Source organism: Channa argus, chromosome 9 (assembly GCF_033026475.1).
Source record: "Channa argus isolate prfri chromosome 9, Channa argus male v1.0, whole genome shotgun sequence".
Lineage (NCBI taxonomy): Eukaryota > Metazoa > Chordata > Actinopteri > Anabantiformes > Channidae > Channa > Channa argus.
This window is the reverse complement of record NC_090205.1, coordinates 23,291,082-23,309,238: the sequence shown is the minus strand read 5'-3', so window position 1 is coordinate 23,309,238 and position 18,157 is coordinate 23,291,082. Positions and strand designations below refer to the sequence as shown.

General features: G+C 39.9%; 1 protein-coding gene and 2 non-coding genes across 4 annotated transcripts in view; all 3 read right to left on the bottom strand.

Annotated features, from left to right (window-relative positions):
• Window positions 1–8,730: 8,730 nt before the first annotated feature.
• trnas-aga (transfer RNA serine (anticodon AGA)) lies at window positions 8,731–8,812 on the bottom strand. The gene has a single exon. It is a non-coding gene; the product is annotated as a tRNA-Ser (tRNA).
• Window positions 8,813–14,477: 5,665 nt separating this feature from the next.
• Window positions 14,478–14,559, bottom strand: trnas-aga (transfer RNA serine (anticodon AGA)). The gene has a single exon. It is a non-coding gene; the product is annotated as a tRNA-Ser (tRNA).
• A 1,313-nt stretch (window positions 14,560–15,872) lies between these two features.
• Window positions 15,873–18,157, bottom strand: part of tmeff2a (transmembrane protein with EGF-like and two follistatin-like domains 2a) — a 104,281-nt gene continuing 101,996 nt past the window's right edge. Inside the window, exon 9 of one of the 2 annotated variants that reach the window (XM_067516737.1) lies at window positions 15,873–16,686. In XM_067516737.1, coding sequence (XP_067372838.1) covers window positions 16,590–16,686 — 97 coding nt within the window. In that variant the 3' untranslated portion in view covers window positions 15,873–16,589. The remainder of the gene's footprint in view (window positions 16,687–18,157) is intronic. The other variant, XM_067516735.1, reaches the window with a different exon arrangement.

Below are 18,157 nucleotides of genomic sequence, written 5' to 3'. Positions count from 1 at the left end.
ATGACACCATGGACACACGGTGTTAGAGAGATTAGAAAAGCTAGTGGATGGACATCATTCCAAGTTCATATGTGCCTGGAACAATACGGTTGTATTGGCCCTCTGCAGGATAAGAAATGCAAGTGCATGACCTAGATCTGATGACTACAGTAGTGTTTGAATTTGAGTTTTGCAAATTGAACAACTGCCAGTTATGATTTTCAATATTCTGCTTGGGGTTATTATGATATGGCCTTCTCTTTTAGTGAGTTTTTTGTCATTTTGCTAAAGTAAGTTTTCATGTTTAAATCAATACTCTGTAGAAAGAGATAATAGGCAAAGCTCCTGCAGGAGGAATAGCATTCAGCATATTCCTTCATTTTAACAAACATGCTCCTGCAAGTTTCATGGAGTGAATAAGGTTTGCATCCTGGGAAACCTACCTGGAACTCCTTCAAAACTTTCAGCGGGGATGATGTGGCATTGCTGTAACGGTTGGCTCTTGGCAGACTCCCGAGGTCGCCGACTGGTTTTGCAGGAATGGTGTATGAACATGTTTGAATATAAAACACAGTTTCACAAAGTGGAGGATTATTTAGATGCATTAGTCTAAAAGTTTGTAATTATATTTGTTTGTTTCTCTAAAGGTACCCTGACTAGTTTGTTTGGCCCGAAGCACCGACCCACTGTCATTTTTACCTTTCACAAATGCAGAAAGGTTGGCGAGGAGCCATGTCTCTGTTACCACCTCAGTTGTAACTTGTAACTTGGTTGTTACTGTGACTGTGACCATGTTATAAACAGAGGCAAAAACATGTTGAGGTATTTTTAAAGGGAATTCAGTGACAATTGTGTCATTCTTCTCTAATATCAAGAAGGAAATACTCATATGGATTCTCTTTTAATAATTATTACTTTCAAATGAATACTATTAGGCTGAAGCAAACCAGGCAAATGTTGGCCCACGCCAAATTAAAATTGGGAAGAAGGGCCCCCAACAACCACATGCAGATTTTGCAATAATATAACCCCCTTTAAACCCCTAATACAGGTACTGTACCACCACTGCATCAATACCCCCCTAAGTGGAGCCCCTTCTACTGCATCCCAGTGGATAGTATCTGTTGTTACCAGCACCATAGTTACTCATGTTTTGACTTATTACATCACTTGTCATGCTCCTTTGATCCAAAGCAACTTACAAGTGAGAACCAAAGCAAAAATCTACGTCAAGGAGAAAACAAAAAAGCAAAGTGCTATGAGAAGAAATGTTTCATGAGATGCTCAGGATATGATGGAAAGAATTTTTTTTTTTCTTAAGATTGACGTGCACCATAAGTTGCAGAAACGTTCAGTTTGGTAGGTCTTTCACCATCATGGGATCACTGAGCTGAAAAGTTTTGGTTGGGATCTTTCGGTGATGCCATCACCAGACACCAATAGTTGGTAGAGTCCAGTGGGTGGGAGGGAATGTAGACCTTGATGAGGGAGTTCAGGTGCTGTTGAGTTCACCAATACTCTAAGCTAGAGTGAGAGCGTTGAACCTGATGTGGGTGGAGATCTGCAGAATTGTCTGATGTGTGTCCTTTCTGGCTGATCAAATGTGAGACATGCTTTCATATTAGATCAGCCACACATCTCAAAAGTACAATGCTGTCAGGGAGTAGGCAACCTACTGAACTAGAGACTGATAACGGCTGATAATTTACAGTGACATTCATGTGACGTGACACTGGAATTGGCCGGTGTATTAGCTGTTTTTGGCCTCCACCAACTTGTGACAGAAGCATCCGGATCCATAGCTGCTAAATTGCTCACTGTATCCATCAGCTCATTTTGTCTGTCTGTTGTTATGTGCTGTGTAGGTAATGATGTTTGTACAGCGTCAGGCTGAAAGGAATCACTCACACACGTGCGCTATCAGTTTTGCCTGAATATATATCTGCAAGAAACACATCAAATTTGTTACCTGATCAGTTTTTAACTGGACCCCTTACGCTTGTGATAACCAACAACAGTACCATGGTCATACCTAGATGAAGTGATGGATGCACAGCACTGTTTTATATCCATAACCAGCTCAGTGTTCCAGTTCTGTCACTAAATCAAAGGGCCCCACAGAGGGGAAAATGACATGCTGGGACCAAAACAGATGGTGATAGTTCTTTAAATGACCCCTTTTCACTGACCAGCGTGTTTTAGACACACCCTCACTTAAAGGTGGCCTTGTACTTCTGCAGGAAAGTGTGTGTGTGTGTGTGTGTGTGGCATGTGATTTCTGTGACGCTATCAATTCTGAAGCTAATGGACCAATTTCCGTGCTTTACACACAGAACCTGAGGAATTGCTGCGTATGCAAGTGTGTACTTGTTTGTTGCTGTGAGTGTATATTTTTCTAGTGTCCGTCACCATCAGTTTTCAAACCAATGGGCCGATCCCTCCCTGCCAAAGGAGGTGAGGTAAAGTTTCTTGATTGTAAAATCAATGTGGGGGTTTTTGTGGCCAGTCATTCATGCTGGTGCTTCCCAACGTATGAAATGACAGACACATGCCTCCCAGCAAAATAGGTTGATTTAATTATTATTTCATTCAAAACCAGTTTCTCTTTATACCATTGATAATATCCCAGAAGTGATGTATCACATAAAGGAAATATTATCATTCACTGGCACATACAAGAGCTACATTTGAAAGCCTTAGAAAACAACCCTGCATGTTCAAGCTTGCTGTCTAAATAGTAAGGAGCTAGATGAAGACTTTTGCATTTCTAAGATAAGTGTCACATTCCAATGTTTAGTGCCTATCTGTAGGCATTAGGTAGCAGAATTACTGAACTTACACGTCTTCAAAGTGATTGTTTTTTTAACCTTACTCGAGCCCAAGACTATCTGAGATTGTTTCTGGGGTTCATATTTTTATTCCTCTTTTTACAAAGTAAAGATTAACATTACATATTGACCCATCATATGTATATTTATTTTGAAACTAAGTGGGGGCTTGTTGGGAGATCTAGGGGACAGCTAAGTGAATGCATCAATCTTCCTTCTGATATGAGCTTAGTAAGCGCCTTACTGTATATAATATGGAATAATTTATTTACATTTACATTTACATTTACATTTAGTCATTTAGCAGACGCTTTTATCCAAAGCGACTTACAAGTGAGGTACAAGGCAGCAAGAATCTAAGTCAAGGAGAAAACATCAAAGCAAAGTCCTATCAGAAAAGTGTTCACAGTTCACGAGATACAAGTGCAAGAGAGCAGAAAGGGTTTTTTTTTTTTTTTTTTTTTTATATTAAAGATTTAAGTGCATAGGAAGATGCGGAAGAGTTCAGTTTTCAGTAGTTTTATGAATATTGGGAGAGAATCAGCTGAGCGTGCCGCGTTTGGTAGCTCGTTCCACCATCGTGGGATCATTGCGCTGAACAGTTTTGCTTGGTGTCTTCTATGCAGTGCTGGGACCACCAGACGTCGTTCGTTGGCACACCGCAGCGGGCGAGAAGGATTGTAGACTTGAATGAGTGAGTTGAGGTAAGCGGGAGCTGTCGAGTTAACAACCCTGTAAGCAAGAGACAGACCTTTGAACCTGATGCGAGCAGCAACAGGAAGCCAGTGTAGAGATCTGAAAAGTGGTGTGACATGGGTCTTTTTTGGCTGATTAAAAATTAGGCGAGCTGCCGCATTTTGGATCATCTGCAAGGGTTTGATTGTGGATATCGGTAACCCCATCAACAAAGCGTTGCAGTAATCAAGACGAGATGTGACCAGCGCCTGTACAATGAGTTGGGTTGTATATTCCGTGATGTAGGGTCTGATCTTCCTGATGTTGTAAAGAGCAAATCTGCAAGCCCTAGAGACTGAGGAGATGTGGTCCTTAAAGCTCAGTTGGTCGTCGATGATGACCCCCAGATTTTTGAATTAGTGGGGACAATCACTGTAGATCCAATGTTGATGCTGATGTTGTGTTGCATCAAAGGTCTGGCTGGGAAGACAAGGACTTCGGTCTTAGAGAGGTTGAGTTGAAGGTGTCTCTCACTCATCCAGGCTGAGATGTCTGAGAGACAGGCAGAAATACGCAATGAGACAGTGGAGTCGTCCGGTGGAAAGGACAGGAAGAGCTGTGTGTCATCACCGTAGCAGTGATAGGAAAGACCATGTGAGTGAATGATAGCACCTAGGGATGAAGTATAGATAGAAAAGAGGAGAGGACCAAGAACTGAGCCCTGCGGCACACCGGTAGAGAGGCTATGAGAGTTAGAAAGATGCCCCCTCCAGGATACCTTGAAGCTTCGTCCTGATAGGTAAGAACAAAGCCAGTCTAGAGCTGATCCAGAGATGCCCAAGTCAGAGAGTGTGGACAAGAGTATCTGATGGTTCACAGTGTCAAAGGCTGATGATAGATCAAGAAGAATTAAGACAGATGATTGACCTGTGGCTTTTGTAGCTCGAAGATATTCCACAACAGTCAGGAGTGCCGTTTCCGTGGAATGACCCCTCTTGAAGCCAGACTGGTTGACATCGAGGAGGTTATTCTTGGAAAGGAAGTCTGAGAGTTGGTTGAAGACTGCTCGTTCCATTGTCTTGGCCAGAAAAGGAAGGAGGGAGACAGGTCTGTAGTTCTCCACTACAGAGGGATCAAGAGAAGGCTTCTTGAGCAGTGGGGTAATCAAGGCCTGCTTGAAAGAGGTTGGAAAAGTCCCTGTTTTGAGAGATGTGTTGATGACTTGTGTAATAGCTGGCATGAGTGCAGGTGCAACTGCTTGAAGAAGAGTGGAAGGGATTGGATCCAGAGTGCAGGTGGTCGGATGATTAGAGAGGAGGAGGGTGGATACATCATCCTCAGTCAGAATTGCAAATGATGAGAGCATTGCAGTGTTGGAAGAGGTTAGATGGATGTCATCATCTGGAGGAGAGAACTGTGAGCTGATAGCTGCCACCTTGTTGGTAAAAAAGTTGGCAAAGTTGTCAGCAGTGAGAGAGGTAGATGGCGGTGGTGAAGGTGGGTAGATGAGTGATTTAAAAGTGGAGAACAGCTTTCTGGTGTCTGTGGTGTTGCTGAGCTTCTCCTGGTAGTAGTTGATCTTTGCCCTGGTGACACTGTGAGAAAAAGGTCCAAAGAAATTCTGATACTCAGCAAGGGCAGATGGAGTCTTGGATTTGCGCCACTTCCTCTCAGCACTCCTGAGCGTGGTGCGTTGTTCACGGATCCCATCAGTGAGCCACGGATTAGAAGGTGAGAGACGGGCGGGTCTCGAAGACATAGGACAGAGACAATCCAGACATGATGAGAGTGTATTGCAAAGACTGTCTGTGGCTGCATCTGCATCGCAGATGGAGAGGTCCTGTGTTTGGGGCAGAGTTGCGGAGACCAGCGAGGAGAATCGATCCGGGTTGAGAGACCTGAGGTTGCGCCGGAATGTTACAAGTGTGGGAGGAGATTGCGAAGGTCTCGGGATAAGGACTGTGAGTTGAATGAAGAAATGATCCGATACATGCAGAGGAGTGACCAAGATGTTGTCTGTGGTGCAGTTCCGGGTGAGGATGAGGTCGAGGTTGTTGCCAGCTTTGTGGGTCGGAGGAGTGGAGACCAGACTCAGGTCAAATGTGTTTACAAGAGCAAACACATCAGCCGCCTGTGGTTTCTCTGGGTGAATGTTCAGGTCTCCCATGACGATGAGAGGAGTGCCATCTTCTGGGAAGTGGGACAGCAACATGTCCAGTTCTTTATATTTATAAAATGCTTTCAAAATTTCAAAAATGCTTTCAAAATGCCTTATTTACACTGACTTTAAAATGCACTACGATAATCAACAAAACTGAATTCCATAGTTTGGTTATAAAATATAATCTTTGTCATTGTTTCTTGTCATGTCTGCTCCCTTCCATAGCTGAGCTGAACACTTGTGTTTCTTTTGACAAACCTTTGCTAAGGATTGCTCACTTGACCACTTGACAACTAACTTAAAAGGTAAACTACAAAGGCAACTATCAAAGACACCTATCAAAACTAAATTATGTCACTAATGAAATTCTCAGTATACATAACACAGCACACAATACAGAACGCAATACATAATAAACAACTTAAACAAAAACAGAGGAAACCCTGGTTGGCTCTTACATACCCAGGCCCCAATTGTGCTCCAATATTAGAAATATTCACAAACTTAATGCTGTGAATTACTAAATTACTTTTGCAAACAAACACATCATGCAATAACCTACAAATATTATGACTATTCTTCTATGGTGTTCTCTCTTTTTTCTTCTGGTGCCAGAGGTTACCAGCACTTAACACACCGTAGGAGATCAGTCTTTACCACTGTCTCACTCTGATCCTTGGAGCAAACAGACCTTGGTTATGGGTCTATCAAACTCGTTGGAAATCGTTACTGTGCAGGCATCAAACAGATGTGTGTTGTGCATAGCTAGCACAACTAGGCGATGAAGTGGCTCCATCCTGTACTCTGCCATCGGCTGACTAGTGTCACCATCTGGCCACCGTAAGAATCTGAGTAGGTCAGCGTCGTCTGACAGGACCTTTCCCTGGTGAAACATGGCCTCCACATCTAGACTGTTGCCACAGGCTCCTGACGAAACCTAGTCAGAACACCAATTATTGTGCTGGTAAGATTTGGTCCTTGAAGGAGCTGCTCATCCAATGAGGTTCCCTGATAAGACGCCCCACAGTCAAACACCACACAAAGCTTAAGCTTTTACGGATGACACACCCCATGATGGGGAATGTACCAAACCGTTCCATCACTGCGGCCAAGGTCCTTATCTGGAACCTTCACTGCATATTTTTTGGTGATTGTATCATTCATGAAGGCCATATAATCCATGTTAAATGAGGGATTTCTGAGAAACTTTCTGTTCAGAGTTGTAGCACGTTGTCATCTTGACCTCACTCTGGAAAGTCATACTTAAACTGTTGATTCCACAGGTTTTCCAGCTTGGCAACAGCTATGCAACTTACGTTATTTCATCCTTGGCTCTGTTGCAACCACCTTCTTTTGACTATCCAACCCAGCATAGTTCTGATTGCATCGCGTCTCTTGTAACAAACCTTTGCCATGCATCGTTCTCTTGGCCCCAGACAATCAAACTTAAAAGGTAAACTACAAAGGCAACTATCAAAGACAAGTATCTAAAGCCAAATGATGGCACTAATGACATCATCAGTACAAACACTGTTACAGTACGCAATACAAAATACACAACATAAATAAAAACAGTGGAAACCCTGCTTTGGCTCATATATTTATTGCAAATGTAAAAAAATCTAATATTATACATTTTTTTTGTTCTTTTGTATATATAATGAATATTAATGTTTATCTTAAATGTAGCAATGGGGATGCTAATACCAAGACAAATTCTTTACCTAGAGCCCACTTGGCACTTGGATAATTTGGGAAAAATATACATTTTCACACTGAAGTTATTTGTAGTTATTTGTTACCTATTCCTCTGGAGTGAAAGTAAACCTCTTTTTTAATGCTTATTTTGACGAATAAAAATGAAGAGACAGTATCTAGTGTGTAAAGAAGAGGAAGAATTGAAAGTGTCTTCCCTCTGGCTCACAGACATGAAGTCGTCTTATCTGAAGTCTGCAGCTGGATCATTGGGTTTGCAGCTAGTTGAATGTAAGATGGCCACACACGTTCTGTCAACGTTTAATCAGGAAGACTAACATTAGATTTTAATTTGCATCCAAGATTTAATAACGGTGGTCCTCATCCCATAATATACAGCAACAGAAAAAAATTGTACGATCACAGGTAATGGAAAATTTACAATACCTACTGCACGTGCCTTGTTTTATTTCTGGGAACATTTTTTGGGCACCAACCTGCTGTATACTGGTGTTTCTGTAAAAGGAAACATCAACTGTGGGAACTTTTGTTGAAGTAAAAAGAAATCCTCTTTGGGGATGGTCTTTTCCATTAATGATAGTGTTCACCGCATTCCTCCACCTCAGATGAGAGCAGATACTCACAGACATTCACACAAATTTCCTTCCTGCTCCTCCCTGGCCTTGGGCCCACTAGATTTGAGCTTAAACCAGCAGAAATAGTCAGGAAACTGACAGGATTACAATGACTGGTTCTGCGTATACAAATACTATAGGTGTGTTGCCAGGGGCCAACCTGCAGGGGCTTTTTATTTTTTAATTAGGGGTCAGAATGGGAAAGGATATGAAAGTGAAAGCATGGATGGCCTTGACATTGTTCCATGTGGGTTTCAATTTAAACTGACTCCTAATGGGTGTAGGTCTTCTAGTGTTTATTAAACAATGTGACTGTGATGTTTTCTAAGGCACCAAATCTTGGGGGATATGGGTGGTATTATGAGCTTTGCAATTGCTCAAGGGTACGATAATGCATTAGCTCATTCTGTGTTGTTTAACAAAAGTGCACCACTTTTTATAAGGAAACTTTGAAATCAGAATCACCCTGCTGCCTGTCCAACAACATGCACTGGAATGTCCATTGTTCAGAAAGTAACCAAGTGAATAAGCTTCCTTCCCAACGATGTAAAGTCATTCTGCAAGTCATTTTAAAATTATACTATTCAGCACAGTGATGCTGGAGCATCCTGCCTCAGGTAACAAAGACACACAATTGCTGTCAATAGGACATTTGTATGGAAACATCAATTTGGGCGATCGTCCACCTTGTGGTCTCGTGATGATTATTAAACACAAAAGCAAGCATGTGCTGCATACGGAAAAAAAACAAAACAAACGTTGTCGGCAGGATTCGAACCTGCGCGGGGAGACCCCAATGGATTTCTAGTCCATCGCCTTAACCACTCGGCCACGACAACCAACGATGTACTGAGTTTAAACATATGATCAAATAGTAATATTGCCACTGTTGCCCAAATCATTTCTTTATTTTTTTCCCAAATTTCTTCCACACCCTTCAACTCACATGATGTGACCGTGGATCGGCAGCAGACAGCAACATAGATTGTGTCGGGTTGAAAACGGCACCATCTTGTGGCGGTAAACGGCGCAGCTGTGATTAATGTTCGTTTGTTGACATATCTGTCAATTACTTAATGTCCTTACTGCCGATCCAAGTCAATTATTTGATGTCATTTAAGTAAAATTTGTAAGTACTGATCATTACAATCTTATTTCTGTATTTCTTGTCAGATTCTGAAAGGTATGTAGTAACTACATAGCACTCAAATAAATGTAGTAGAGAAATTGTCCAATATCTGGCACTGAAATGTAGTGAATTCAAAGTATGAAGTAGCAGAAAATAGAAGTACTTCTAGAAAAAAAGTGCTTTCCAGTTTCTTGGCTCCCTTTATTTTTGATGAAAATCTTTGGGTCTTTGTAGCAAGTACTATACAAATCATAAGGGTATTACCATATATGTATATGTTAAAAGTATTTAAAATTAATGCAAAAGGACAGTGGTGGACACATTATTTACATCTTTAAGTAAGATTTAGTATATATATAGCAGTAACTCTTTTAAACCTAGGACCGTCTGTATGAGCCAACCAGGGTTTCTTCTGTTTTTGTTTATGTTGTGTATTATGTACTCTACTGTATTTTTATGGTGTTACGTGTAGGCGTAATGATGATGTCATTAGTTATATCATTAAGCTTTGATGTTTGCCTTTGAAGGTTACCTTTTAAGTTTGTTGTCCAGTAATACAATAAATGTTCAATATTCGTAAATATAACAATCTCCAGAGTGAAGTACCCACTGGACCATCAGATTCAAGTAAGATCGCCTCTACATTAGTAAGAAACCTTCTCTACATGGGCTAAACACTACTCTGCCAATAATGGAAAGAGAAATTGATCCAGTTAATGTGGAAAACCAACAGGCAAAGCCAAGTGTCAAGACCATGAAGAATGCTTTGCAAAATCTGATAGACACAAGAACGGTCAAGTTGGACCAGTTGGCAAAACAAAAGAGATATGCTGTTTAATGAAGGATGATGGCTACTATGAGGAGGTGGAAATCAAACTGTTGACCGAGTTCAACCAACTGTTTAGTGAGTTTTGTGATATAAATACATTTACATTTAGTCATTTAGCAGATGCTTTTATCCAAAGCGACTTACAAATGAGGTACAAGGCAGCAAAAATCTAAGTCAACGAGTAAACATCAAAGCAAAGTCCATCACAAAAGTGTTCACAGTTCGCAAGATGCAAGTGTGATGTTCACAGTTCGCAAGATGCAAGTGTGAAAGAGCAGAAAGGATTATTTTTTATTTTTAAAGAGATTTAAGTGCATAGGAAGATGCGGAAGAGTTCTGTTTTCAGCAGTTTTTTCAATACCTCAGCAAGAATTACTTGCTCACCTTACTATAAGGTGAGATTTGCATCCTGGAAAACTGGAACTCCTTTAAAACTTTCAGCGGAGATGTTGTGGCATTGCTGTAACGGTTGGCTCTTTGGCAGACTCCTGAGGTGGCTGACTGGTTTTGCAGGAATGGTGTATGAACATGTTTGACAATGAAACATAGTTTCACGCAGTGGAAGATTATTTAGATGCATTAGTCTAAAAGTAAGTAATTATATTTGTTTGTTTCTCTAAAGGTACCCTGACTAGTTTGTTTGGCCCGAAGCACCAACCCACTGTCATTTTTACCTTTCACAAAGGTTGGCGAGGAGCCATGTCTCTGTTACCACCTTACTGTAATTGTCACCATGTTATAAACAGAGGCAAAAACATGTTGAGGTATTTTTAAAGGGAATTCAGTGACAATTGTGTCATTCTTCTCTGATATTAAGAAGGAAATACTCATATTGATTCTCTTTTAATAACTGTTACTTTCAAATGAATACTATTAGGCTGAAGCAAACCAGGCAAATGTTGAATGAGAAGAAATGTTTCATGAGATTCTCAGGATATGATAGAAAGAATTTTTTTTTTCTTAAGATTGACGTGCACCATAAGTTGCAGAAACGTCAGTTTGGTAGGTCTTTCACCATCATGGGATCACTGAAAAGTTCTGGTTGGGATCTTTCGGTGATGCCATCACCAGACACCAATAGTTGGTAGAGTCCAGTGGGTGGGAGGGAATGTAGACCTTGATGAGGGAGTTCAGGTGCTGTTGAGTTGACCAATACTCTAAGCTAGAGTGAGAGCGTTGAACCTGATGTGGGTGGAGATCTGTAGAATGGTCTGATGTGGACTTATGGCTGATCAAATGTGAGACATGCTTTCATATTAGATCAGCCACACATCTCAAAAGTACAATGCTGTCAGGGAGTAGGCAACCTACTGAACTAGAGACTGATAACGGCTGATAATTTACAGTGACATTCATGTGACGTGACACTGGAATTGGCCGGTGTATTAGCTGTTTTTGGCCTCCACCAACTCGTGACAGAAGGATCCGGATCCATAGCTGCTAAATTGCTCACTGTATCTTTCAGCTCATTTTGTCTGTCTTTTGTTATGGGCTGCGTAGGTAATATATAGTAGTGTTTATTCGATCTTTTGGTGAAGGACGGTTGTTAGGTGTGGATTTAGTGGGTTTAAAAAATGCCATGACATATAAACTAAAAAGCTTCAAAAAGTTTAACTGCAGAGTTGGATTTTAATTTTTTGTAGTTCAGAACAGAGCAACAGATCAATGTGAAATACTGTAGTCATTTCATCCATTAGTAAAACACTGATGAGACCAAGAAGATAAGGTAAAATAAATGCATATCCACAAAATAAATGGTATCTGAGACTAAATGATGTTTGTACAGCGTCAGGCCTGAGCAACATTGCTGCCATAATAGTTTGAAACAATAGTACAAGTGAGTTTGTTAAAGGAATCACTCACACACGTGCGCTGTCAGTTTTGCCTGAATATACGATATCTGCAAGAAACACATCAAATTTGTTCCCTGATCAGTGTTTAACTGGACCCCTAATGCTTGTGATAACCAACAACAGTAGCACACAGATGGTCATACCCAGATGAAGTGATGGATGCACAGCACTGTTTGATATCTATAACCAGCTCAGACTGGACGTCAGCTCACACAGGGAAGCAATGTTCCACTTCTGTCACTAAATCAAAGGACCCCACGGAGGGGAAAATGACATGCTGGGACCAAAACAGATGGTGATAGTTCTTTAAATGACCCCTTTTCACTGACCAGCGTGTTTTAGACACACCCTCACTTAAAGGTGGCCTTGTACTTCGGCAGGAAAGTGTGTGTGTGTGTGTGTGGCATGTGATTTCTGTGACGCTATCAATTCTGAAGCTAATGGACCAATTTCCGTGCTTTACACACAGAACCTGAGGAATTGCTGCGTATGCAAGTGTGTACTTGTTTGTTGCTGTGAGTGTATATTTTTCTAGTGTCCGTCACCATCAGTTTTCAAACCAATGGGCCGATCCCTCCCTGCCAAAGGAGGTGAGGTAAAGTTTCTTGATTGTAAAATCAATGTGGGGGTTCTTGTGGCCAGTCATTCATGCTGGTGCTTCCCAAAGTATGAAATGACAGACACATGCCTCCCAGCAAAAAAGGTTGATTTAATTATTATTTCATTCAAAACCAGTTTTTCTCTACACCATTGATAATATCCCAGAAGTGATGTATCACATAAAGGAAATATTATCATTCACTGGCACATACAAGAGCTACATTTGAAAGCCTTAGAAAACAACCCTGCATGTTCAAGCTTGCTGTCTAAATAGTAAGGAGCTAGATGAAGACTTTTGCATTTCTAAGATAAGTGTCACATTCCAATGTTTAGTGCCTATCTGTAGGCATTAGGTAGCAGAATTACTGAACTTACACGTCTTCAAAGTGATTGTTTTTTTAACCTTACTCGAGCCCAAGACTATCTGAGATTGTTTCTGGGGTTCATATTTTTATTCCTCTTTTTACAAAGTAAAGATTAACATTACATATTGACCCATCATATGTATATTTATTTTGAAACTAAGTGGGGGCTTGTTGGGAGATCTAGGGGGGAGCTAAGTGAATTATATAATAATTTATAAAATACTTTCAAAAGGGTTTTATACATATATACAATGACTTTAAATGCACCACTATAATCAACAAAACCACATTCAATAGTTTGGTTATAAAATATAGTCTTCAATGTCATTGTTTTTTCTCCCCCTTAATTTCATTACTGCATGTTTGCTATTTTCAAGACTTAATTGCTCTAAAATACTTCGCTAAATGTTTACATCTGCATTGTCAGTCTTATATAATTTAACAAATGGCTGCCGATGTGATACGTATCAGAAACTCCTCGTCCATCCCCTCTATATCTACTTTACTTTTCTATTGCAAAGAACACATTCCACCTTTTTACTGCAAATGTAAAAAAATCTAATATTATACATTTTTTAATTCTTCCTCTCTGTATATGATGAATATTGATGTTTATCTTAAATGTATCAATTGGGATGCTAATACCAAGACAAATCTTTACAACTTGGCTAAAATAATATGTGAAAAATATACATTTTCACACTGAAGTTATTCGTAGTTATTTGTTACCTATTCCTTTGGAGTGAAAGTAAACCTCTTTTTTAATGCTTATTTTGACAAATAAAAATGAAGAGACAGTATCTAGTGTGTAAAGAAGAGGAAGAATTGAAAGTGTCTTCCCTCTGGTTCACAGACATGAAGTCGTCTTATCTGAAGTCTGCAGCTGGATCATTGGGTTTGCAGCTAGTTGTAAGTTTAATGTAAGATGGCCACACAAGTAAAGACTAACATTAGATTTTCATTTGCATCCAAGATTTAATAATGGTGGTCCTCATCCCATAATATACAGCAACAGAAAAAAAAGTACACTGACAGGTAATGGAAAATTTACAATACCTACTGCATGTGCCTTGTTTTAACTGGGTTTAAATTTAAACAGACTCCTAATGGGGGTAAGGGGGTCTCTAAGTGCTTATTAAACAATGTGACCAGTGATGTTTTCTCATTCTGTGATGAATGGCTTTTAGGTGGCTTAAATAATGGGTAATCAGACAGTTTTGTTGAACAAATGTTATGTTAGCATAACACATCAATCTTTTTTTATGTTAAAACTAAAGTAGGCTACATAATAAAATAAATAAAGAAAACTAATAGTCATTTTAGAAGACTAATTATGATGTTTAACAGTGCACCACTTTTTATAGGGAAACTTTGAAATCAGAATCTCCATTCTTCTAGAAAATATCAGGAAAGTACAATATGTTCTTGTATAATAAAAGTAAGTATAAAGTGATATAAACTTGAAGTACAAAATGTTCAGAAAGTAACCAAGTGAATAAGCTTCCTTCCCAATGATGCAAAGACATCCTGCAAGTCATTTTAAAATTATACTATTCAGCACAGTGATGCTGGAGCATCTTGACTCAGGTAACAAAGACACACAATTGCTGTCAATAGGACATTTATATGGAAACATCAATTTGGGCGATCGTCCTCCTTGTGGTCTCGTGATGATTATTAAACACAAAATGAACCATGTGTTGCAAACGAGAAAAAAAACAAAACGAACGTTGTCGGCAGGATTCGAACCTGCGCGGGGAGACCCCAATGGATTTCTAGTCCATCGCCTTAACCACTCGGCCACGACAACCAACTATTTCGTCATCATAAAAGTACAGATATAATAGTGATATTTGCAATGATTGGGGCATTGGTTCTTTTGCCCCGTTTGTTCGGAGCGTTTGCATGATGTCGCATGATGTGACCGTGGATCGGCGGCAGACAGCAACATAGATTGTGTCTGGTTGAAAACGGCACCATCGTGTGGCGGTGCACGGCGCAGTTGTGATTAATGTTCGTTTGTTGACATATCTGTCAATTACTTAATGTCCTTACTGCCGATCCAATTCTATGGGCGGTAAATAGGCTAAAATGTATACTAAAAAAACGCAAAGCAAAACAATAAAAATAATTTGCTTATAGCCTGTTACATCAGATTTTGTCCAGACGTTAATGTCAAAATATATATTGTTGTAAGGAATATTATTTAGATCATTTAAAGAGTCATCATCCCTGTATAGACAAACTTTGTTACAAGTAAAAGCCCCGCATTTGAAAGGCCATATAAAAGAAAAAGTAAGCCTGAAGTTCCTAATGTAAAACTACTCTTTATGCCAAATGGCTCATTTGACATCAGCTTTTTGGAATAGAATATAATTACTGATGCATGTGTTCCTCACTATAATGTGGAGAACAGTTTATTTTAACATATGCTATTTTTCTTTGTCTATCAAATGTTTAATTACAAATACTTTTAGGTAATTTAAGGACAATTCATAGTACTGATCATTACAATCTCATACTGAAATTTATATTTCGTGTCAGATTCCGAAAGGTATGTAGTAACTACATAGCACTCAAATAAATGTAGTAGAGAAATTGTCCAATATTTGGCACTGAAATGTAGTGAATTCAAAGTATAAAGTAGCAGAAAATGCCCCCTAAATGTTCCCAGTTATATTACTTAAGTAAATGTACTTCAAGCCACTAAAAGTAGTAGTTTGTGGATCCCTTTATTTTTGAAGAAACTGTTTGGGTACTATACAAATCATAAGGGTATTACCATATATATGTATATTGTTCAACAATGTTGAAAGTATTTAAAATGAATGCAAAAGGACAGTGGTAGAGGAATTATTTCTATCTTTAGATAAGATTTGCTCAGAGTAAATATAGCCGTAACTCTTTTAAACCAAGGACCCTCCAAATGTTATTTAATGTATGATGACTAAAATGTACTCCAAGTATCAAAACTACGCAAAATTACATATTGTTCAGTAACATTGTAGTTAAAGAAGTACTGATACATCCTAGATTTTTATAAAAATGTAAGTCTGTTTTTCACAACACAACATAAATGCAATATTAAGGAAGAGAAGGACACATTGTGTTACATTTCGTGATATAAATTATTTATTTACATTTACAGAAAAATGACCCCATCAAGACAACGTAGTAATAACTATTGGAAATAGAACCCAAGATACAGTAGCTGACGTCATCGTCACAACTGAACAGAGAGCTCTACAGTAACATTGTGCCCTCTGTCAAAGGTCTCCTATAACACAAGGTGCAAGGCATCACGTGTAGCCCCGAAACCCACCCCACCCCCTCCCAGACAGAACAACACACACCTCATTTAAAGCCCAATACCCTGCTTTGCACTACCCCGATTTGCTTTAACCCCTCTTCTACAAACAAGAGACACCAGCTAGTCCACCTTTACCAAAGTTCATACATCTAATACACATTCACACACGCGCACACACACACACACTCATATTCAGTATTCTCAATCCCCCCCAATCCCTCATGGTTCCGTTTTTCAGAAAAACCCTGGGTGGAAGTGACAAGGTGCAAGGAGACACATCTGCAGCTAGGGGGGGTTGGCAGCAGTGGTGACTGATGACAACATTTACCCACGTGCGATTCTCACCACTGCTCTGTCTTTGTCATGCCACTGTCCTCCCTGGGCATTCTTAAAAAGTTTGTACGGGAAGAGAGAGGGCGAGGTTTGAAGGGAAGCAGATCCTAATTTTCAGGGTTGGCCTACCGAGGGGGAACATCTAACGCCACAGTTCTCCGTTAAGTGTAGGGAGACCCTGTCCGACGAGTCCGGGCTCAGATAAGTCGAGTGGAGGCGCGCATGGTGTTCTCTGTACTGAAGTGGACATTGTTCTGCTTCTGTCGGTTGATCCTGTTGGTCCGAGGGCACTTCCTGTAGAAAGACAAAACGTGTGAGAAGATACATGGCAGTGTGCTACTACAGGGGTCTGCACTTGTTGATGAAACTCAAATTTATGCATTCATGTAGACACAAAAGAAAAATTTATTAGAATTGTGTTTCTGTAAATCTTAAAGCAATATAACAAAAAAAGTGTAGGTGATATCCTTCCAAAAATCCTGTTATATTGAGCTCAGACTTGATTGACATGATTGACTGTAAGACAGTGCTAGCAGGAAGATAGTTAAGTTGAGCGTGATGAACTACTTTTAGTATTTGCCTTCATAAGGGTCTTTGTTGACATTAGAGGACATATTGAATAATGTGGCAATAATGTGCTGTGCGTTAGGGAAAGTCTTTGGAGCAGGCCCTTTTAGAAGATGTAAAAGAATGTCACACACAGGAAGCAAAGCATAGACATGACCTTTTCCACTCCCACCTGTTTGTCCTTTAAGTGAATGCCAAGCCGTAATAATAAGTGGAAGTCACATAAAACTCCAGTAACATTCACAGAACACAAAACATCAACTGTGGCTCGATTGCTCCAACGGCGTCAGGCCACTCAACTGAGTGTGTCAGTAGGCGATGAAATGCTGTACATGTCTGAGCTAATCCCTTCATTCATTTTCATCGGTTTATTCACCAGATTGCAGAGAAACAGGTGAGAACCATGTCCTGTACGGTGAACAGGGCTCAGTATTTTTATTTTCACTTGCTGTACCTAGAATTCTGTGCACAGAATTAAATTTATTTGGGGTTGTCTGACAAAAGCCATTCCAAGATCATTGTGTTAGCCTGGTTTATCCACACAACAACCAGCTTCGACGTGTGTTTGAAACACCCAAGTTTGTGTCCAAAATTCTACCATCTACCGTAGTTTGGAGGTAATTCTCCATCTTCATTATTCCATCGACTGACAGCAAAACAGTCTCAGAACATGATGCTGCCATTACCCTGTTTACCAGTAGCTACAGTGTTTTTGATGTTGAATGTCTCACTTTTACTCCGTCGAACATGCCTCTGGTCACCGTGACCAGACAACTCAATGTTTGTCTCATCTAAGCATAAAACTTTCCTCCAGAAACATTTAGTCGAGCTTGGAGGTGTTAATTTTGAAGCAGGAGCTTCTTTCTTCAGGCCATGAGAAGGTAAAACCTACTCAACGTTGAGACTGGTGCTGCAGCTGCGACCAGTTTATGACAGAACTATGTCATGAAGGTTCCTGCATTGTTCCTGACCATCTGAACCAGTGTCCTATAAGTTGAGTGAAACAGTTTGGGTATTCTTCCAGACCTTGGAGAGCAGTTACACCCACCTCTCCATAACTTGTATTTATGTACAATTATTTGAAATGGTGAAATAGGAATTTGCAGTTATTTAGTAATGGCTTCACAAGACCATCCTCCTTCTCAGATCTGCACTGAGCTTCTTGGACATGTCCACTTTTTCTGTTGGCACAGAGAAA